General features: G+C 36.9%; 1 protein-coding gene across 1 annotated transcript in view; it reads left to right on the top strand.

Annotated features, from left to right (window-relative positions):
- GNAT3 (G protein subunit alpha transducin 3) overlaps nt 1-23,782 on the top strand; it is a gene marked incomplete at both ends in the record, with an annotated part of 45,718 nt that extends 21,936 nt beyond the window's left edge. Inside the window, 5 exons of the mRNA XM_080667023.1 lie at nt 4,063-4,220; nt 9,606-9,734; nt 20,209-20,338; nt 20,526-20,679; nt 23,592-23,782. Coding sequence (XP_080523149.1) covers nt 4,063-4,220; nt 9,606-9,734; nt 20,209-20,338; nt 20,526-20,679; nt 23,592-23,782 — 762 coding nt within the window. The remainder of the gene's footprint in view (nt 1-4,062; nt 4,221-9,605; nt 9,735-20,208; nt 20,339-20,525; nt 20,680-23,591) is intronic.
- Between the last annotated feature and the right edge of the window lie 382 nt (nt 23,783-24,164).

Raw genomic sequence — 24,164 nt, 5'->3', positions numbered from 1 at the left:
GTGAGGATTAACTAAAAAATAGAAAAAGAAAAGAAAAGAAAAGAAAAGAAAGGGGGCTTGTTCTTACTTGTTTTGGTTTAATATCTAATAGACGGATTTCAGGAATATAGCGCTTATAAAGAGAATAAAGCTGAAGAAATAAGACAGAGTAGAATAAAGGCATTTAGTAAATTTCCATTTACCCCTTATGAATATTATTATATTCTACTTTAGAACTTCTGAAACATCCACTAAACCAGCATAAAATAATGTTAAAAGTTATAACACTTTTATCACACAATCTGGGTGTTTTTGTAACTGTCTTTGACATAGCACCCTGCAAAGTGAACCCTACAATCCGAACCAAAGAACATTGATTCCTAAAGATGGTCTATGCTACAAGTTCTGTGATCAAATAAGTCCAGGATACTTACACACTATTATAACTTCTTGGAAATTTGCAAACAATATTAGTTATCAAAGGCTCTAAATATCTGAAGCAACAAGTTTGGCATTTTAAAACTGGTATTTTCCCAAATAACGAAATTATGATATATTTTCCTTCATTTGATAGATTTTTTTTTTTTTGCAATCTTTGGAAATATGAGTCTAGGGTTCAGAACGCATATTCATGAGGATCTAGGACCATCTCAAGTTCCTAATATTCACGAGGAAGTTCTAGGTAACCTGTACAGAAAATATATATTTTGCATTCTAAGCAACAATCCCAGAACTATGCAACCTTGAATTGGCCATTCTAGAACCACCATAATTTCCATGCTTTTCCAAATAAATTATAAGGAAATAAAATTTCTTCAGGATGCCACTCATCCCCACTAGGGGCTATAGAAAAAAAATGTGGGAAATTATTGGAGATTCGCTTAAAGTTTCCCTACAAGTGTGGTCTGAGATAATTAATATATTTATTTTATTGATTCATTCATTCAACAATACTTCAGGCATGAATTATGTATTAGATTATCTTCCCAGTCTTAAGGATGTAGAAGTGAACAAAATAATGAAATCTCTGTCTTCAAGTGCTTAAAGTGTAATATAAAAGATACAAAATAAAGACGTGTACTACATAAGTACTAATAAGTACTATGAAAAAAATCAAGGAGGATAAGGGGTTAGCTAGAGAGTAATAGAAAAAGGATGGCCATGAATGGTATCCATGAGGGGATGGTATTTGGGAAAAGACCAAATGAAGCAGGAAGTGAGCAACAAGGAAGACATGAAATGGGGGCTTGCTGAATTCAAGAAAGAGGAAGGAGTCCTGTAGTTCTTGAGGAAATGGGGAAAGGGAGATGGGGTGAGAGGAGGAAAGAGAGAAATAAGGGTGAAAAGAAAGGCATGAGTCAAAAATAGAGAATCGTGTGAGCAATAATAAGAGATTTGAAAGTACTGGAGTTTTGAAAATATGGGAGTAAGATAAGCAGTAGGAGTTCAGTTTTCAATCAATTTGGATATTAGGTAGAAGACAAGTTCTTATTAATACCTGTGTTATATATTTTAAAAATTCAATTTTTTTTGGTGGAACCAAGCCCTTAAACACATGAATTTTGATTCTTTAAATTGCCATCTTAGCTGTAGTATGTCCAATAAGGCATTACTTATGTGAGTTAAAGATACCAAAAAAAAAAAAAAATTGTGTATATTGATTCTTAACTCAGCCCTCACATTTGAGTCACTGGAGAAATTCTTTAAAATACCTTTGCAGAAATTGACATCAGAGATTCTGGATCATTTTGTTTGTGTTGAGTTCCTGGTATCAATATTTTTAAGAAGTGCTCCATTGGCTTATAATGTACAGCCCTGTTTGAAAATCACCTCCAATCAACTTCAGTCATGAATGCAATAAAATAAAAAACAAAATATCTCAAAATACAAAAGCCAAACTGATAGGATTGCTTGCTCTTGGGGGAGGTAGTAAGATTGATGTAGTGGTCAAAGAGGACTTTGACACATTTAAATGCTCAAAGTGAGACTATGTTCATGATATCTATACAAACAAAGCATATTTAAATTAAAATGGAAAATTTCAAAGAGAAACAAAAGAGTTTATTAGCTTGGTTTATAAAGGTACTAGAGGCCCAGTGAACAAATTTGTGCACCAGTGGGGTCCCACGGCCGAAACTGACTCTCTGACATCCCCTGAGGGGTCCTGGATTGCCTGAGAGTGCAGGCAGAGGGACCCCATGGGTGCATGATTGAAGCTGGGGACACGGGAGGATGGACAGCCAGGATGGAGCCACGGAAAAGCTCCAGAGTATGTCCGGCCCATCGCACTCAGTCCCAATCAGCCGGACCCCAGCAGCAAGCTAACCTACCAGTCAGTGCGTCTGCCCCCTGGTGGTCAGTGCACGTCATAGCGAGCGGTTGAGTGGCCTTACCATATCATTAGCATATTACGCTTTGATTGGTTGACTGGACAACCAGACAACCGGATACTTAGCATATTAGGCTTTTATTATATAGGATGCTAACAAGGCATGTAATTTTTCCCCTGTAGGGACAAAACTGTTTGAGCAACTGTCTCATTGCATCATTTCTTCTAAATGGCATTTTAATAGTGGAAAGAGGCAAATGAGATGATGCCAGCAAAAGTGGCTGGATCATATTTCAGCCACTTTGCAGTTCTCTATCAGCCAACAAATCAGGAAGAAGTATTTAAAACTTACCTTGTGCTGATGCAAGAAAATGAGGTTTAAGCCTCTGATTTAGGCCACTTAAAAATGTTGGCCTAATGGTCATTTGATCAGTTTGGTTTGGCAATAAAATCTCAATGTGAAGAAAGTCAAAAATAAGGTTTTTAATCTTAAGAGAGCCTCTCTCTAACATTGAGAAACATACCCTTAAGTTTCTCACCGGATTTTTAATAAAACAGTGAAATAAACGTGGCATCAATTTACAATAAGAATAATAAATTGTATCAGAAAACCAGCAAGTTCTTATTGGACATACTCCTAACATTTCACAAAATATATTTGGGTTTGACTCTTATTCTGATGCTTATTTTTCTTTATTGGTTCATCAAATTAAGCACTGACTCTTAGATTCCTCATTTGTAAAATGGGAAAAAATACAGTGTCTATGCGACTGTTCTGAGGATTGTGTGAGATATTACATGTGCTGTCTTGGAAGTATAAGAATATGTACAGGAAAGATTATGAGCTTTGGAATCAGACAAGGAGAATGTGAGCCCAGACTTCATTTGCCTGGTCTATATTGGTCAACAATTATTCTGAAAATCAAATTCTTATTCTTAAAATACTTTTGTCACAAAACAGATTTGATAAATAGTTTAGGTAAACTGTGGACTATATTATTTACTCAGTGTACTTTTATATCTGCTCTTTTCAACTCCAAATATTCTATCAGGACTAACACAATTTTTGCTTTTTTCTCTATTTTCCTTTCTGTTTTCCTCTTTTTTTTTTTCATTGTCTTAACTTTGCCCTATTAATTTGCCCCCAAAGGCATGCAATTAACAACACTACATTGGATGTTCAAAATTTTAAGTATATTAAAATGTTTACCATTAGTAATATGATTACAAATAGGTACATGGTGGCAAATAATATTGTATATAAATTTTTAAGTATGATTTTAGAATACTGAGTTTTATTTTCAATTTCTCTAATTCTTATTTGATATTTTCATTTCCTAGGGGAAAAAAAATGTGGCCATTATCAAAAGGACACTATGTGCCAATTTAGATCAGATCCATTACCCTTTTATGAGCATTTGACCATCTGAGAGCTCAATGGACTTATATCAAGCAATTGTCATCCCTTTTTACATCACAATCAAAACTTAATGATTTATAGCAAAATATATATCAAAATATCCTATCTTTTTATTATAATATTTAAGTATATTAATTTTTGCAATAGAGAACTCTTTTGGGTATTAGCCAGTGATCATAAGGTACTTTAGATATATTATTTACATGTTCAATGGAATTATTACCTAAAGAAATCATATAAAATCATCCAGTTTAAATGTTCTATTTTAAAAAAAAGAATATGTGATTTCAAATAATGACACATTTTTATTCTTTTCATAAAAACATTGCCATAGGAAGACCAAAGACAACTTTATGTGATGGCCAATACCCTAGAAGATGGGGGAATGACGCGGGACCTGGCGGAGGTAATAAAACGGCTGTGGAGAGATCCGGGGATTCAGGCCTGCTTTGAAAGGTCAGCTGAGTATCAGCTCAACGATTCAGCAGCTTAGTAAGTGAATACATTTTGGCAGGAATTGTAGTGGAAATATTTACAGTTAAGAATTATAACTGTATACTCTGCACTCATACTCACAAATAAGAAAAATAAATGGTTTTTCATTTTATTATACTAAAATAAAAAGTAATTCAAGAGAAATGAAAAAGATCAAAATGATATAAATGAGATGTAAAAAAATATAACCAGGGGAGCATCCTATATAATAAAACCCTAATATGCAAATCAACCGAACAGTGGAATGACAGGTCGCTATGACGCGCACTGACCACCAGGGGGCAGGTGCTCAATGCAGGAGCTGCCCCCTGGTGGTCAGTGCACTCCCACAGGGGGAGCGCCACTCAGCCAGAAGCCAGGCTCACAGCTGACGAGTTCAGAGCTAAGGAGCAGCGAGCTGTGTGGTAAGGAACAGTTAGCAGGTGGGCAATTAGGAGTGAGGGGTCCTGGACTGCGAGCGGGATGTCCGACTGCTGGCTTAGGCCTGACCCTGGGGGTATCAGGCCTAAGCTGGCAGTTAGACATCTCCTGAGGGGTCCTGGACTGCGAGAGGGTGCAAGCCAGGCTGAGGGCCCCCCCCCTCCGCCGCACCTCCCCTCAGTGCATGAATGTCGTGAACCAGGCCTCTAGTTTTAAATAACTAATTTTGAAATTATTTTCCTGAGAAGATCTATATGTTTTAAATATGTTCTCCAGACCAGCTGGTGTTGCTCAGTGGTTGAGTGTCGACCTAGGAACCAGGAGGTCACTGTTGGATTCCAGGTCAAGGCACATGCCTTATTATACTTGTAGCAGTTGCAGCTACCAAGATTATTAGCTGGTAATGGCAAGCAGAAATTTAGGGGAAAAAAAGCTCAATTCCTTAAGAAAGTATTTAATCTCTGACCTACCCTAGAACTACTCTGTAACTGGACTACTGCTGTTATGTAAGATTAAAAATAAAAATAAAATCCTTGTGCCCTAGCCGGTTTGGCTCAGTGGATAGGGCATTGGCCTGTAGACTGAAAAGTCCCAGGTTCAATTCTGGTAAGGGGCACATGCCCAGTGAGGGGCGTGCAGGAGGCATCCCATCAATGGTTCTCTCTAATCAATTATGTTTCTATCTTTCTATCCTTCTCCCTTTCTCTCTGAAATCAATAAATATACAAATATATATATATATATACATATATATATGTATACATATATATATATATATTTTTTTTAAAAAAGACAAATGGCTACTAATTCATTAATAAATAAATAAATAGACAGATAGGTAGATAGATAGATAAACATGTTTTCTCCAAACTAAAAAGAATCAATCATTTTGCATCATACTCAACATAAACACAGCATGATGACATGCACACTAAGGTTGGGCTATTAATTTCATCTCTATTCATGTTATTGAAGTCATGGTCTGCGGTAATCTGATTAATGACACATGCTTTGTTCGAAGAGTTCTAGAAAAAGTAGTGTATTGATATTCACAATACTTGTACATTGTCTAATTCTATTTTGAGTCTCAAGAAAGACTATATAATTTTCATAGCTATCATCCAGTTTGCAATTATCAGCTACAAAGAAGTTAAGAAGTTGTGACACTATAATTTCACTAGAGGCCCGGTGCATGAATTTGTGCTCCAGTGGGGTCCCTTGGCCTGGCCTGCAGTATTGGACTGAAACCAGCTCTCTGACATCTCCCAAGGGGCCACGGATTGCGAGAGGGTGCAGGCCAAGCTGAGGGACCCCACCAGTGCACAATCAGGGCCAGGGAGGGACCCAGGAGGTTGGCCAACGGGAAGGGACTGCGGGAGGGCTCCAGGGCATGTCCAACCCATATTACTCAGTCCTGATCAGCCAGACCCCAGCAGCAAGCTAACCTACCGGTTGGAGCGTCTGCCCCCTGGTGGTCAGTGCATGTCATAACAAGAGGTTGAGAGGCCTTAGCACAGGGGTGGGCAAACTTTTTGACTCGAGGGCCACAATGGGTTCTTAAACTGGACCGCAGGGCCGGAACAAAAGCATAGATGGAGTGTTTGTGTGAACTAATATAAATTCAAAGTAAACATCATTACATAAAAGGGTATGGTATTTTTTTTTTATTTCAATAGTTTTATTCATTTCAAACATTTTAACAAGAAGAATGTAAACACTAATTATTATAATTTGAAACTTCAAAAAATGGAGGAATCATAGCACAATAACATACCTTATATTGAAGATGGCAAAGGCAAAATAAAATTGCCTAACAAAGGAAAGGTACAAAAGCCTTTCAAATTAAACTTATATATAATAAAATAATTTAAAACTAAAACAAATAGAAAAGAACAAAATGTGTAAACAGTAAATTAAACATTTTCTTCAGTGCAACTTCCAAATTATGCCTGGGACGTAGATGTAGATGGCAATGTAGACTGGGTTGAAAGGTTTTTGGTCTTTAAAACATCAACTTCAGTGGGAACAGTGTTGTTGGTCTCCTTTTTAGCTAATGCTCTGATACTGTGCTCTCCAGGGGCATGTCTCCCTACATCACCATGATAACGTGTCTACGCATTCCCAGGGTGATGTCGGGGGACGCGTCCGTGGGCATTACAAGGAGCCTCTGGAAGATTGAGAGGTTGTTCCTTCTACTGAATGGGCGGATATAAATCCGCCCACTCAGAAGAAGGAGCTGCGGCTGTGTTTCCCGACGTTGCCATGTTAACACTGCTGCTGGTGAAGGAGCGGAGGGGAGATCAAGAGAACCCTCCGCTCTTTCGGCTCCACGGGCTGTAGTTTGCCCACGGCTGCCTTAGCATATCATTAGCATATTACGCTTTGATTGGTTGAACAGCCAACTGGTTGACCAGACACTTAGCATATTAGGCTTTTATTATATAGGATTATCAAAATGACTTTAGGTTTCTACTTTAGTAACTGGTTCTTATCTTATCCCAAGGTCACAGATATTTACATTATGATTCATAACAGTAGCAAAATTACAGTTATGAAGTAGCAACAAAAATAATTTTATGGTTGGGGGTCACCACAACATGAAGAACTGTATTAAAGGGTGGAGGCATTAGAAAGGTTGAGAACCACTGCTCTAATCCAACAGACTCATATATTTAGGGCCTGTGGTTTGGTTTGTTTTAGTCTACAGGCTTGAGCACCCAAATCCTATATTTGTTTATAAAAACAAACATTTTAAATGCAAATCTGTCACCCTGCTAATGCTTCTGCTTTGCTTGAAATGATTTATATATACAAATAAAAGTACATTAAAATGTGACTTTACCAAAACATTCATTTGCCTATTATTAAAATAAATTAAATATCTAACATGGCAGGTATGTTTCTGTTTTGTTTCATTTTGTTTTTGCTTCTGCATGAACCAATTGACCAATAATATACCTACCACTGATGCAGACTTTGTCCATAAAAAATGCACAAAGAAACTTGATTCACAAAATAAAAAATAGGTAAGCTAGGAAAATATTCCAATACTTTCTTCTGACATATTTATATCTTTATTTTTTTCTCAGTTTTTTAAAAGATAAATTAAACTCTGTTAGAATAAAACGGAGTGATATATTTTCACATTATTACATATATGTGTTTCTGGATTGTGATTGTCTATTTGTCCTTGGCCAAAATTTTTGCCTATTTTAAGTTTATTTCAGCTTAAAAGGAGAAAGATCTTTCAAGAATATATGATCTATATTGCTGTTGAATTTATTTTTTAATTATTTTTTTGATAATTACTTTTTTATTGTTTAAAGTATTACACATAGTAGTACATATATCTCCTTTTTTTTCCCCCATTGACCTTCCCCCAGCCTCCCCTACCCACTGGCACATGCCCTCATCCCACCCCCGCCCAGTGTCTTGTGTCCATTGGTGCGCTTATATTCATGAACACAAGTCATTCGGTTGATCTTTTCTCCCCCTCCCCAACACTCTCCAGCCTTCCCGCTGTAATTTGACAGTCTGTTTGATGCTTTACTGCCTCTGTATCTATCTTTTTGTTCATCAGGTTATAATGTTCTTTATTTTCCATAAATGAGTGAGATCATGTGGTATTTTTCTTTCATTTCCTGGCTTATTTCACTTAGCATAATGCTCTCCATTTCCATCCATGCTGCTATAAAAAAGAAGGAATTCTTACCGTTTGGATTTATTTTTTTAACCAATGACAAATAACTTTGCTTTTTTAAGGCATTGTGGTAGGTGCTAAGACATAAACAGTTCTTCAACTTAGTCCCTGGAAATTTCAACTTTTAAATGACTAATATTCAAGTGCATCCTACCTCTCAAATTTTATCCGAATGAATGAAAACCCATCATTATTTTTATATTTAAGCTATTCGTGTAAACTTGGTTCATTATATTGAACAATTTTGTCATAAAAACCTTACTGGTCTATTGCTACATCTAACATTTTTCCAGAAATATCCATATTGCTAAGCTACTAAAACCTTTGTATCAAAAATCTAGAACAGTGATTTTTCAACTGTTTTTAAAGCAATAAAACACTTTGTTTTAGGATCTGGTTTCAAGGATGAAGCTAAGAGTAGTTTCTTTCCTCTAATCCAGCAGACTCATCTTATAGAGCACTGAGCTTAATCAGACTTCTTCCCTGTCTTTCATCACTCCTAGACACTGTGAGCAGAAAGAGAACAGAATCATCCTGGTAATAGTAGGGTTTTTAAATGTGGCCTCCGAAGAGTGTGACACACTGATGCAGTGATGGAAGAGTAGAGGAAGTAGAAGTGGGTACAGTGTGTAGGTTCAGCTTTCTGTCCCCAGGAGTGCTACTGGCTCAGGGGTGGGTCAGCAATTTCGTGAATTAGTTCCACTGTGAACAAGCAAGAAAGTCAAACATTTCTTCTGTTATTGGACTAAGTGGATATAGTCATGGAACTTCATGAAATTTGTTCAGAATCTTAAGCTAGAAAAATCCATGGAAAACAACACAACAACTTTCAGATCATGATATTAAAACCAATCACTTTTAAAATTCAGTGCCTACATACAAACTGCAACATTTTGAGACTAGTCCAGTGATCATAATTACAAGGTAACATTTTTGGAGGATGTAAGTCTAATAGAGAGAACTTTCCTCTTAAATGTCTATCTACACACCAGCAAGCATATCACATACACCTTATAAAATACAAGCAAAGGCAACATTTATCTATCTGCTTTTAAAAGTGTCCCTACCCCCACAGGTCAGCTGTATACCACACTCAGTGTAATGCAACATCTCTGCCACCAAGTTCTTATAATTCTGATGAACAGAGTTTGAAAATCACCAATCTAGATTTTTATAATTTTAATGGACTTTAAACAACAAAAAATCATTTACAAAATTAAAGACATATATGCTATTTTGTTTTGTTTGTTTGTTTTTATTAGCTACCTTAATGATTTGGACAGAATAACAGCTCCTGGTTATATTCCAAATGAGCAAGATGTTCTACATTCTCGAGTGAAAACAACAGGAATCATTGAAACTCAATTCTCCTTTAAAGACCTGCATTTCAGGTATAAGCAAATATATTTTTTAACTATTAATAAAAACCATGTCATGCTCAATATTTCTGCACAGAGAAAAGCTCTAGTTCATGGTTAAGTGCAGTGACTCCCTGAGAATGCTCACTAGGCCCAGTTCACTTTCTTTACCGCTGTCCTTGCCTGCCCGCCGATAGCCTCACACGTGGACCCTCAGCCTGAGTTCCACCCTCTCTTCCAAGAACAGGTGGGAGCTAGACTTTATTTTCCTCATCCTTGAAACTGATACCCCACTTAAAAAAGAAAATATATTTAAATAACATTTAAGCAACAGGTGCTGGAGGTCCTATTTCCTTTGCCTTCCAAGCCTCCCATTTGCTTGAAATACTTCTATGAATTTACTTCCTTAATTTAAAAATGCAAATAATTGAGAAGAGAATTATTTGAATATGATGCTGTGTACTGGAACAGCAAGGCCTACTTTATAAGTACGGTTTGGTTATGAAAATGATCCCATTAGTTTCATTGTCTTTGCATTATCAAGACCATCTTAGAAATTCTATTGCAATTGGACTTGAGCTCCCCAAGGAAAACCCTTCTATTATAGAAAGAAATAAAAATCCTTATTGTAGTGGTAGAAAGTGTCCCTTGACACTTAAGCACCTCTCCCTACCAATTGTGGATAAGGTGGAATATTAAACATTAAAACCAGGTTCTGTATGTATCCTTTAGTAATGAAAAAAGTCAGTAGGGTATAATTAATAAAGTCATTCATGCATGCAGTAATGAAAATATTTTTGGAAAGTAGGAAGAAAAAAGGTGCCATTAACTATTTGTATCAATTTGTGGGGGGGGGGATCCATTTTAGTGGGGAAATGTTTTAAGGCATTTTAAGTATTAAAATTGGTAATACACAATATCTAATTACAATAGTTATTACAGGATCATTTACAAATCAGTGTGGAAGAAAGCTCTTTAAAATTTATCCCTAAATCTCAGGCCCACAAATAGTTAATTTTCTGAAAGGTGAGTGACAGAGCAAACCAGGGTAAAGGACTGCAAAGACTGGAATTGACGGCCCCTGTTGGTTAGGTGGTAAGCAAAGCTTATCTGCAGTCCTGTCATCACGGCGGAGCATTTCCTCTTTGGCAACTGCTTTCTCCAGGCTCCTGATCTTTGGTCTAGTTTCTGGGGTTTTCCTTTGGGAGCTCAATTCCAATTGCTCTGTCCTCTGCCTGCCCTAAGTCTCTCAAAGCATTTCTGGCACAGTTGCCTTTTCTTTCTTACGCTCCTTCCTCCTCTCCAAATTTCTCACTGAAACACAGAGGGAGGAATAAGCCTTGGGTCTAGTCCTTCCAAGTTTCCATCCCCAGTTCTCCATTAAAGAACAGCAGTTGTTGAGGAACAAAGGCACCTTTTCTTTACTTGTCTAATGAGTTTACTGTAAAGTCCTAGCAGAAAGTTATCACTTGATGTTAGCATGTCTTACACAAGCTAATAGAATTTCCCAGATCCTAGATTGTCTGGCTGATAGGTTAGTTTTGAAAATTAATGTCAGATATCAAACACCTAGAAGTTCACAATCCTGGTCATTCTAAGAAACCCTGGTCTGTTAGTATCTTCTCAGAAATAGGTAGGCACCATCATAAATTATCTTTTTTTTATAAATAGCTGTTCCTCAAACATTCAAGGCACAGAGCCTCTGTACTTGCTGTTCTCTTTGCCTAAAATGTTCTGGCCGTGGATGTCTGCAAGGACCGGCTCCTTCTTAAGTCCTCAAATCAAATGTTATCTCCTCAGGGAGCCTTGACCATCCTATCTATTAATCATCCTTGCATATCCCTGTCACTCTACACTCAGCAGTGTGCTGGTAAACATATAAGAACAAGCTCTCGGGGGCAGGGAGAGGGGGAAGGCTTATCTGTGGCCCTTGATTATTTCCTTGGTGTAAATAACCTGACAATGTCCAATTTCAACTGACCAACATGTTGTCACTCATGTAGAGTTGGGAAGAATTGCAAAGAAACAGCACTTACTAGCTACACCAGTGTGAGCCGGTGTCATATCATTGATATATTAAACTATATTTTTCTCTTTTGAAAAACAAATATATGAAATTGTTTCTTTATCAGTTTGCTCTTTTTGTTTCTGTTTCTGCCTCATATGCTCTGAGCTCCAGGAGGCCAAGGGCCATGTTTGTTTACAGCTCTATCTTCTGTGATTATCAGCATGGCTAGCACAGAGTGGGCACACAGTCAGTTCCTGCTAGGTAAATACATGTACTAGTTCAAACATTCTATGTACATTATCTTTACACCCTCACTGTAATATAACCAGCGGGGCATTGCAATCCTTATGTAGACTCAAAAATCAAGAAATGGAAGCCCAGCCAGCGTGGCTCAGCGGTTGAGTGTCGACCTGTGAACCAGGAGGTCACAGTTTGATTCCTGGTTGCAGGCTTGATACCCCACTAAGGGGCAAGCAGGGGGCAAACAGGAGGCAGCTGACCAATGATTCTCTCTCATCATTGATGTTTATATATATATCTCTCTCCCTCCCCCATCCTCTCTGAAATCAATATATCCTATCTAATAAAAGAGTAATATGCAAATTGACCATACCCCTGCTACACCCACAAGCCACGCCCACCAGCCAATCAGGAGCAAGTATGCAAATTAACCCAACAAAGATGGCTGCGGCCACGAAGCAAGCAGAAGGCTTGGGTTTCGCCGGTAGTGGAGGAAGCCAAGCTTTCCGCACACCCTGGCTGGCCTAGGCCTCCATTCACGGCTACAAAGTTTCAATTATAGAAGATAAATAAATCCCAGATACCAGGGCCTCTGCTTGGGTCGCTGGGGGGCGTGGCAAGCTTGCAAACCACCACAGGCTCCTCGCCCAGGCCGCCCCATGCCCCAAGGGAGCCCCACCCTGATCTGGGACACCCTTCAGGGCAAACCAGCTGGCCCCTACCCGTGCACCAGGCCTCTATCCTATCTAATCCTATCTAATAAAAGGATAATATGCAAATTGACCATCACTCCAAAACACAAGATTGCTGCCTCCGTGTGGTCAAAGATGGCTGCCCCCATGTGGACACAAGATGGCTGCCACAAGATGGCCAGCAGGGGAGGACAGTTGTGGGCAATCAGGCCATCAGGGGAGGGCAGTTAGGGGGTGACCAGGCCGGCAGAGGAGGGCAGTTGGGGGCAAACAGGCTGGCAGGGGAGCAGTTAGGCATCAATCAGGCTGGCAGGGGAGTGGTTAGGGGGTGATCAGGCTGGCAGGCAGAAGCGGTTAGGGGCAATCAGGAAGGCAGGCAGGCGAGCAGTTGGGAGCCAGCAGTCCTGGATTGTGAGAGAGATGTCCGACTGCCCGTTTAGGCCCGATACTACCGGGACATCCCTTGAGGGTTCCCAGATTGAAGAGGGTGCAGGCTGGGCTGAGGGACATGCCCCTCCCCCCAGTGCATGAATTTCATGCACTGGGCCTCTACTATATATATAAGAAATGGAAGCTAGAACTAGGTGAAAGATTTCCCCAAGATCATATATAGAAGTATTAGAAATGTGACTAGCATGCACAAATTTCTAATTTCAAAGACTGCACTTTTTACACTGCATGTCACTGATGGGCTATGGATAAATTGGTATGAAAACTATTCTTTTTCTATAATGTATGTGCTTCTTCTAGTATTTTTGGTCATTCATAAGTCCCTCCAGAGAGAAGAGGGACAGGGAATAAAATCAAATGACAGCCTGTTGGGGAGATATCTTTGAGCTGGCAGGCCCCTATGGGACTTCACAAGCCTGTGCTTCTAAAACCAGGGCACATGATGATTGCCAATGAACTCACTAAACCTCAGAAGTCATGTTCATTTCCTGGAACATCTATTTCACTCAGAACTAAATATAAATATTCATAAATGTATAAAGCAAATATTCTGAGAATACATTTGCATTTTAAAAATAACAGTGTTTTAAATATATTTTTTCTCACAATAGGCCTCTTCAGGTTAGACCTCTAGACCTTCATTAGTACATGATTGGTTTTTTGCCCTTTTGTAGTTCAGTAGTTAATTTTGTACACATCATATTAACTCCTATAGGTATGGGTTCTCCTATTCTACTTTCATACACTGCTGGCCCTTGTGGAGGAATGAGAAACATTTTGCTAATTCTTTATTACAATATCAATGCCAAAATGTAAGCTCTTGTGAATTGAATTATGAAACCCTGTTAGCACTTATTTTGACACTAGAGGCTGGGTGCACGAATTTGTGCACGGGTGGAGTCCCTCAGGGTGGCCTGCAGAGATTGGGCCCCAGCTCGTGCCCCCAGCCTTGCAGCCCTGCAGCCCTGCCTGGCACCCCGTCTTGGCCTGGCACCGCCCCCCTCACCTGCTCCACTATCCCGCCTGTGGGAGGATCAACCAGGGCCAGGGCCCTTGCCTGACTTCCTCAGCGCCTGGGAGCCAGGTGGCAGCCCTGCACCCCACCGCTGCCACAGGTCACCAACTGCGGGGTGATCGGCAGGGCGATAGGGCCCCCACTCACACCGCCTTGGCCTTGCGCCACCCGCTCACCTGCTCCACCATCCCGCCGTAGTCCTGCTCTTGTCGGGGCCCATCAGGGCTGGCAGTGCCTCCACTGCCACCCGCTGCCAGCACCATGTCGCCGACGCCCACCGTGTTCTGCGCCACCCTCTGGTGGTCAGTGCACGTCATAGTGAGCAGTCGAACTCCTAATTGAACGACCGCCCAAAAGGAAAATTTGTGTATTAGGCTTTTATTATATAGGATAGCAATTTCTACACTATGCAACTACTACCTCTTTGCCATCCACTAAAACCACGTTTCAGCTCTTTTCTTTTCTTAATAGGTTTTTTTTCTCATTGACTTAAGAGGATAAGTTATTAAAGGCATCTTCTATGAGGAAGAAAATGCAGAAAATTTCTCTACAAAATATTTTTTAAATATTTAAAATTTACTATGAAAATATTAAAGAACAGAGTTATGCTTTTTATAGAACTCTTTAAAATATATTTTTATTGATTTCAGAGAGGAAGGGAGAGGGAGAGAAAGGTAGAAACATCAATGATGAGAGAGAATTGGCTGTCTCCTCCACAACCCCCACTGGGGATCAAGCCCACAACCTGGGCATGTGTCTTGACCAGGAATCAAACTGTGACCTCCTGGTTCATAGGTCGATGCTCAACCACTGAGCCACACCAGCTGGAATTTAGGGAATTCTTTAAAATCAATTAAATATGTTTTTAAGTTGAGTCACAGCAATATTAATCCCTTAATAAATTCTCACAATTAAGTCATCTTTTTTTCTTTTTCTCTAGTGCTGAATAAAATTATCTAAAAGCACACAGGCATTTGTAGTGTAAAATTTTGTAGTATTTCAAAATAGGAAATATAAAAACAATGTACATCCCAATTTATTTCAGAAAGCATCCAGGTATTAAAATATAGTGCATTAGCATTGATTTGTATTCACATAGCATAAATCATCATATCACTATTTAAAAACCAAATACTAAATTTACATATTAAATTATTCAGGAATTTTAAACAGGAACTTCAAAATGAAAAATTATCTCTGCCAATGTACTGTATCATTTTCATGTATCACCTAATTTAGTAGAAATTACCTTAGAGTTCTTATCAAATCAGAATGCCAACTGTCAAACTGATAAAATTAATTACCTATACAGATGTTAAAGTACTACATAAATGAAAAATGCAATGCAAATGCAAGACCTTTTATTTTTGTAAAATAATTCTTCAGGACAAAGAATTTACAGATTTATCAGAATTTATTAACAATTATAGAGAAGTCACTTTTCATGATTAAAAAACAATTGACAGAACATAAAACTATGCAGAAGTCAATGAAAAGAGGTCAGAAAATATTACAACATAAAGCTTGAGATATTTTAAATTCAATATAATTATTTCCAACGTTCGAATGGATCTCATATAAAATAAATTATAATTTTCCTGAATTTGGAGTCATGCGCACTGTGTTAATTTCTGGGAGGTAGATCATCTCATCTCAGGACTGAGTCTGGTGTCTACCCAGCAGCTATATTTCAACTTAGCTTTGTTATTCTCTACTAGGTCTCATAGAGCAATAACTCAGGTATACTATCTATTTGATTAAGTTATGTTTATGGTTAATATTACCAAAATAGTAAGTTATAGAACATAATGTGTGATTTATTCTAGTGATAGAATTTATTTTAATGAATTTATAAATTATATCATTCAATAATTAGAGAATTATATAGTGGGCATTTTAAGTTCTAAACATGCACATAGACTTAGCAAAAAGTACGTATATAATGGTACTAACAATTATGGGAGTTTAGAGACCCTGGCTCTCTTATGGTTGTAAGTCCTTTTGATTCTGTTTTTTTAACCCCAAACAATTAAGGATTTTAGAATGACCTCTGTGCATATACTTTATGTCTGCAAGTATCTACCCTGATTTTTAGAACAGGGCACAGGACGAAGACTTGATAAGGCCATTTTGCTATGGCTCTGTAGTGATGACACAGATCCAGCTGTTAACCCTGTCATGTAGCCATCGTAAGCGGTTATGGCAATTGTGTTAAAACCAGTTATCTTGAATAAATCTCATAATTTAATAATTTAAAATAATAATTTAAGTTCATAATTTAAATAAAGTCCTACTCAGATTAGATCTTATTTTTCTGTGGTCAAATATGTAGATGTCAATAATTATAATTTTTCTAAGAGAATCACATGCTTACAGGATGAGCAAAAACATTTAACAAATAAATTAGCTGCGGTAGCATTATTTATTTTTAGCTATCCTATGTTGTATAATGGTTTTGTAAGCACTGTAAAGGTCAGATTAATAATAATCTATTCTGATATGAAGTATGAATAATCTTGTGTGGTAAATATTTAGCCAATTGTTTACCATAAACCCATAAAACTCAAAAATTTATAATAGACTATAAACTCAACTGTTTAGTCAACTGCTTAATATAAAGCTATAAAACTCTGATGACTTGGCCTATATTAATGCTATGGGCAATTTAACAAATTATTGATGTTCAGCTATGAGTTAAAAGCCTGACCAGTCAATTTACATACATTTCAGGCATTTAAAAAGTTTTTAAAAAAGAATTCTAACTTAAGTACCTCACTTAAAAAGAAAATATGTATTACCAAAAATAAGAGCAAAATCCTTTACCCAAAATGAGAACTGTAAGTTCCAAACACTATTATTATGGCACTCTGGTTACCTTAACTGTTTACGAAATTAAGGGTATTCAAGCTATATCACATGTCCATTCATCAGATTAATTGCCCATATAGAGCCCAAATCAAATGTTCATCAGCAAGTATATGTGTTCTTTGTGTTTATTTTTGTTTTTCACAGCATGGTCATGATGGAATATAAACACACACACATGTATAAAATCACTTCCTCAGTGAAATGTATAATAAATAAATGCTCTACTTTGGGAATCTCCAAATTGTATCAATAGGATGTTATGCTTTATAGCTCTAAAATAAGCCTCAAATTAAAATTTAGAGAAACCCCTAAAGTGAAAAGTGATGTATGAAAAATAAATTATGACAACAGCAGAAAAGCATAATGTAAGTTTTCTTAGAGCTAACATTATATCCTGCAGAATCTATAGAAAAGCAAAACTCCAGCTATTGGTCTGATTTTCTAATGAATATTTCAGTTCTATAATGTTTTCATTACTAGGGACTCTCTATAAATTACTTTTAAATTAAAAATCTATCAACATGAGAGAAACAAGATTATTCTCTCAGAGATAAAATATTTGGTTACCATGCAAGGAATCTGAGCAGTTATCTAAAGTCACATTAAGAATATTCTCAGATTTGCAAAATTTGAATATATCTGATCAAAAATATAAAAGTGATTAAATAAAGAAAGTACCAATCAAAATAGATGGAGATAGGTTCACTGTCCATAAAAGAAGATAAAAGAGGCCCAAAACAAATGCTAATAGGACTAACTCAAGCCCTGTTTAATAGGGAAAACTTAATCAATATATCTTGGAAATTGGCTCCTATGGCACCCTCATTCTTACTGTGAAATATGAACATTTGGCACTCAGTACAAATATCCCATTCATCCAGTGACTTTTGTTCTGGCTCTGTGATTAGTTAGTTCTCCTTTATAGAATACCCACCATGGAAGCAAACCCTGAAGAGAGAATTAGAGCAAAAAAAGAAACAAGAATTATGGAGGTTCTTACATGTTAAAATTGAGTGGGTGGGAATACAAGGGGTGGTTTTAGTTTGACAAAGCCCACCATAAGTTTAAACCTAGTGATGTACACTCCATCCTCAACTCCACAAGTTAATCCACAAGTTAATACATTTTTGTCCAATGACAGTATCACATTTATTTGCCAACAAATGATCCACTATATATTTATATATGGTTAAATGGAGAACACGTGAAACACCTAGAATCCAGGCTGTCTACAGTATCTCCATTCGTAAAATGAAACAAAACACCTGGAAGGTGGAGAATATGCCCAGGGAACTGTTTGGCACATAGAACTGTCTGACCAGAGGAGGAAGGACAGACTCCATAGCAAAGGTAATTGCAACTCACTTGATGAGGGTTTGAGACTTAACCAGATAATATGTCCTACTCGGGGACCTCTGGTCAAAGAAAGTAGATTTAAACTTAATGATATTCACAACACACCATGTTCTCTCATTCCTTACACATGCACTTTACATTAAAATAACCCCTCCATGCCAGTAACACGGAATATACTCATTTATTTAGCAAATTTTTATTGCATGTCTATTGTGTATCAGGGATAGTGCCTGCCACTCGGGATATAGCCATCACTACTATAGATAAAGTCCCTGCCCTCATGAGGCCACTATTCTATTAGGGAGATAACAGATACTAAATATGTAAAACACATAAATAACCAAACCAGTTAACGACTGATTGTGACAATTACTATAAAGGAAATTAAGAGAGTGGTGTGATAGAAAGTGAGGGATGGAGAGAGCTTTCTTGTGGAGGAGACATTAACACTGAGACCTGTTGAGAAAGAAGGGTTACATAAGGAAAAAGGGAATCATGTCACATGGAAAGGAGAGAGACAACAAAAGTCCTGAAAAAGCAAAATTTAGGTTTATAGGAAAGGAACTGAAAGAATAACCTTGTGATTGGGCAGCATTAAAAAGAGGAACATGGGATGAACTAAGCTTGGATAGGTAAGCAAGAACCAAAATAGCTGTGGTCTTAGTGGTCATTAAGCCAGTTTGTGTTTGATTCTAAGGGGGGAAAGACGCCACTGAAAAGCAGACCTCTGGCAATGGCCCTGGTCAGAAATGTTGGTGGTTTATCGAAGAGGAAAGGAGTTGGAAAGAAGTGGTTGAATTAGAAACTGCATTTTTGATGTGTTCTAAATGGATGGTAAGGGGATGTGGGGCATTAAAAATTTAGTTTCTGTATTGAATTGCCATGTCCACATTGGTGCCTCGTACCAAAATACAAAAACAGAAGGAGAACCAAATATTCAAATATACCTCCACTGAGTAAGTTTCATGATCCCTCAGGCTGAAATAAATCTCCCTCTAGGCTCACACTCTACCTTGTAGATTAGAATTTTATTAAATAACATTATAATAACATATTTGTTTTTCTATCACACAGAGAGTGCTTTGAAGATAGTGAGGATATTTTTTCATCTTTGCGGCAGTAGGTCTTAGCACAATGTCTAGTGCATGGATTTATTTCTGGGCTCTCTATTCTGTTTCATTGTGTCTATGTATCTTTTTATGCCAATATCATACTGTTTTAATTAATATAGCTTTGCAATATAGTTTGAAATCAAGGAGTTTGATGTCTCCAGCTTTGTTCTTCTTCCTCTAGATTGCTTTGGTTATTTGGGTCTTCTGTGGTTCCATACAGATTTTAGGATTGTTCTATTTCTTTGAAAAATACCATTGGGATTTTAATATGGATTGCATTGAATCTGTAGCATGGGCATTTTAACAATATTAATTCTTCCAATCATGATCAAGTTCAATAATCATTTGAATGAATGAATGTAGGAAGAGCTAAGAAAACAGTCCAGGAATTATATTATCAGAACTATGTTAGTTTCCAATCTCCTTGTGGATTATATTAATTTAAGAGTATATATAAACTTTGATCAAAATCTCCTAAAGCTAATGAATTTCTTACTAAAACTCTAAGCTACCTTAAATTTCCCACATGCTCAAAGTCAGTGTGTGATTTATTTTACTATAGTTTGCATGAAGTAAAAAAAGAAAATGATGAAATTTCTTCTTTGGTCCTTGAGCTGAAAATTGGCCAAATAAGATGTATTTTATAATGAATAAAAATCAAAAGGCTACCTTCTAGAGATATAAAAGTATCCATTTAAAATTATAAAAGATAATGAGAATTTTGGAGGCTATTTGCAAGTTTTGTTATTCTATTATTTTTTTTAAGAATGTTCGATGTTGGTGGACAGAGATCTGAAAGAAAGAAGTGGATTCACTGCTTCGAAGGAGTTACATGCATTATATTTTGTGCAGCACTCAGTGCCTATGACATGGTCCTAGTGGAAGATGAAGAAGTGGTAAGTCTAAAAAAAATATAAGGCCAGGGTGAAAAACAAGCATTTTCAGTTTGCAATATTACTACCACATTTTCCAACGTAATTAAAGCCTTCCAAAGATGTTATTTCTAGATCCTTGTTTATCATGTCCAAGATTAATATTTTGCAAATAATAATTCTATACATTCTCATCTTTTAAACCAAACAGAACAGAATGCATGAAAGCCTTCATCTGTTCAACAGCATCTGTAATCACAAGTACTTTGCCACCACCTCCATTGTCCTGTTTCTCAATAAAAAAGATCTCTTTCAAGAAAAAGTCACCAAAGTGCATCTTAGTATCTGCTTTCCAGAGTACACTGGTAAGATAATTTTCATATAATTACAGAGTAGTAAAAATTTATATAGATACATATTTCCTTATCTGGATCTTGACATGCAATATTTATGAGGTTGAGGCCTGTAGTACATTTTGAGTCATGTGTGTGATCCAAACTGGAAAGAATTTTATAAGAGAAAACGTCCCTACTTTGCATTAAAGCAAAGCTCTAATAAATAAATAGGAGATGGTTAGATAGACTAGAGTTTTAGTGCTGGTCCTATTAATCAGTAATTATAAATGTCAGGTTCTCTAGAAGGGTTCTCTAGAAGTTTCCCTTTGGAAACTTTTTTTTTTTTTGCAGTTATATGCTCTGTTGTCAGTGAAATTGGGTAAGATGGAAATATTTATGATTTATATACAAATACAAGCAATTTCACCACTTGATAAATGAGTAACCCAGATGTTACTAGGACTATGACATTCTGTCAAAATGACTATATGTACTAGTCTATAATTAGTGCTTGTATCTTTCTTCTGAATTTATAAATGTTAATTATATCTTCACACATTTATCATATGATTAAATATCATGATTCTATATTGAATATTACAAATTTTTATTTTATTTTAATTGACTTCAGAGAGGAAAGGAGAGGGAGAGATAGAAACATCAATGATGAAAGAGAATCATTGATCGGCTGCCTTCTGCATGCCCCACAACTGGGGATCAAGCTCGCAACCCGGGCATGTGCCCTTGACCAGAATCTAAGGAACCAGGGACCCTTCAGTCTGCAGGTCAATGCTCTATCCACTGAGCCAAACAGGCTAGGGCTTAAATATTACAAATTAAATAATAGACTTACAATAATGCTTTCTTTTAAGTACTAGAGTGTACTTCTTAGAGCAGTTTTTAGTTTAGAAGAGAAAATACAGAGTTCCCATATACTTCTCTCTGGTCAGCTCCCACAGTTTCCCCTATTATTAACATCTTACATTGCTGCAGTCTTGTTACAGTTGATGAACAGATATTGGTACATTATTAACTAAAGTCAGCAATTTCGGTCTAACTGGTTTGGCTCAGTGGATAGAGGGTCAGCCTGTGGACTGAAGGGTCCCAAGTTCGATTCTGGTCAAGTGCATATACTTTGGTTGTGGGCACATCCCCAGTAGGGAGTGTGCAGGAGGCAACTGATTGATGTTTCTCTCTCATCGATGTTTCTAACTCTCTATCCCTCTCCCTTCCTCTCTGTAAAAAAAAAAAAAAAAAAAAAAAAAAAAAAATCAATAAAATATAAAAATAAATAAATAAACAAACAAATAAATAAAGTCAGCAGTTTGCATTAGCGTTAAGTCTTTGTGTTGTACAGGTCTATGGGTTTTATCAAATGCCTGTCATGTGTCCACCATTACTGTGTTTTACAGAATACTTTCACTGCCTTACAAATCCCTGTGCTCCACATTCATACTCCTCCCCACCCTCCAACCCTTGGAAACCACTGTTATTTTCACTGTTTCTATAATCTTGTCCTTTCCAGCATGTCATATAGCTGGAATTATACAGTATGTGGCATTTTCTAATGCCTTTCGCTTTTCAATATTAAATGCAATATGCACTTAAATGTCCATATCTTTTCATGGATTGATAGCCCATTTGTTTTGATTGTGGAATAATATTTCATTCTATAAACAAACCACTCTCTGTATCCTTTCACCTATTGAAGGATATCTTGGTTGCTTCCAATTTGGGGCAATTATGGATAAAGCTGCTATAAAACACCCATGTGCAGGTTTTTGTGTGTACATAAGTTATTGTGTAAATGCCTAGGAGTATAATTTCTGGATTGTATGCTAAGACTACCTTTAACTTTGTAAGAAATTGACAAATCGCCTTCACAAGTGGCTGTATCCTTTTTGCATCCCCATCAGCAATAAATAAGAGCTCCTGTGGCTCCACATCTTTGCCAGCGTTCGGTGTTGTCAGTGTTTTTGGAATCTTAGCTGTGACGTTGTTTTAAAGATAGTCCCTTGTTGCATTTTCCCCTGGTAATAATAAACAAAATCTCACCTTCTTGGACAATCTTTATGCTACCATTCTATCCTGTGTTAGGTCCCCACTCAGCACATTCTGCTAAAGCCACCAGCAGGTCATTTTTAGGTGTCCTATATTTGTTAGCCTTCTTATTTTATTTCTGCCTTTTCCAATTGACCTATTGTGTGTCCTGCTACTAGTCTAACTTCCTTAAGCACAGCCTTCATTGACTCTTTATTTAACTTTACTAAAACATCAGTCAAGAATAGTTCTTTATCTTACATTTCTCTTTTTAGCTACTTTGTTTAGTTAGCAACATAGTTCATAATCTGGCCCATACCACCTACACTACTTGACTTCCTTCAATCCCTCTACAAAAGTCTTTGATTTTTTATCAAACCAGATTCTCCAAAATGCACATTAACTTCTCAACCCGACCCTGAGGTCTAGTGGTACAGGCCATCCTCACTCTCACTTTTGGTTTTCGCTCATATAATTTTTCTGTTCTCTTCTAGCTATTCCTTAAGGAACAGCTCAAATACCACCTCACTCTGCAGGTTACTTTATAACTTTTATTCTTCATTTTGTTCATATGAAACCAAATGCACATATACACAGACTTTGTGTATATATACAGACTTCATTACTCACTTACTTGGTTGTGTAAATATATTTGTATTTCTCCTCTATTGATGTAGAGGTTAAATATTAGCCACTTGAAACCCTCAGTGATTAAGTATAGTTCCCAGCACAAAGTAGGCATTACATAAATCCTGGATAACTGACCATTGCCAATATTGACTTTTTAGTACAGAGTACATCAAATAGAAACACACAAAGTAAAAATCTTAAAACTTACTGATATTATTTATAATTTTATTTCTCATGCAATTAATGTTTACTTTAACTTCTTTTTTAACAAGGGCCGAATACATTTGAAGATGCAGGGAACTACATCAAGAACCAGTTTCTAGACCTGAATTTAAGAAAAGAAGATAAGGAAATTTATTCCCACATGACCTGTGCTACAGATACCCAAAATGTCAAGTTCGTGTTCGATGCAGTTACAGATATAATAATCAAAGAGAATCTAAAAGATTGTGGACTTTTCTAATCAACTTTTTTTTTTCCCTTCCATTCTTGCTTATGTATGTTTTTCAAGATATAAAAGGAAAGGTGCTGTGTTTTTTAATAGATATTTATGTATCTAGAAATATAAGTAGCATTATAAAGCAAAAAGTTTTCATGCTAAGTTTGAATTTATTGTCACCTGTATCTGGATCAGTTTTTATTTCTGTGGGACATTGAGGATGAGGTGTCTTTGATGTCCTCAGGTCTGAAAACTGGTACATATCGGAAATTCTATATCAGTACAAATCACTGACATTGAGTTTGCTTGGAAATTAAGTTCTGCATTGTAGGTTATTTTTGATCGTAGAACAATTAAAAACTCAAGGTAATCCATATTATTTCCATTGGCCAGATTTTGGGAGGCA

The sequence above is a fragment of the Plecotus auritus genome (genome assembly GCF_963455305.1).
Source record: "Plecotus auritus genome assembly, chromosome: 4".
NCBI classification, from domain to species: domain Eukaryota; kingdom Metazoa; phylum Chordata; class Mammalia; order Chiroptera; family Vespertilionidae; genus Plecotus; species Plecotus auritus.
This window is presented reverse-complemented; position numbering and strand designations above follow the sequence as displayed.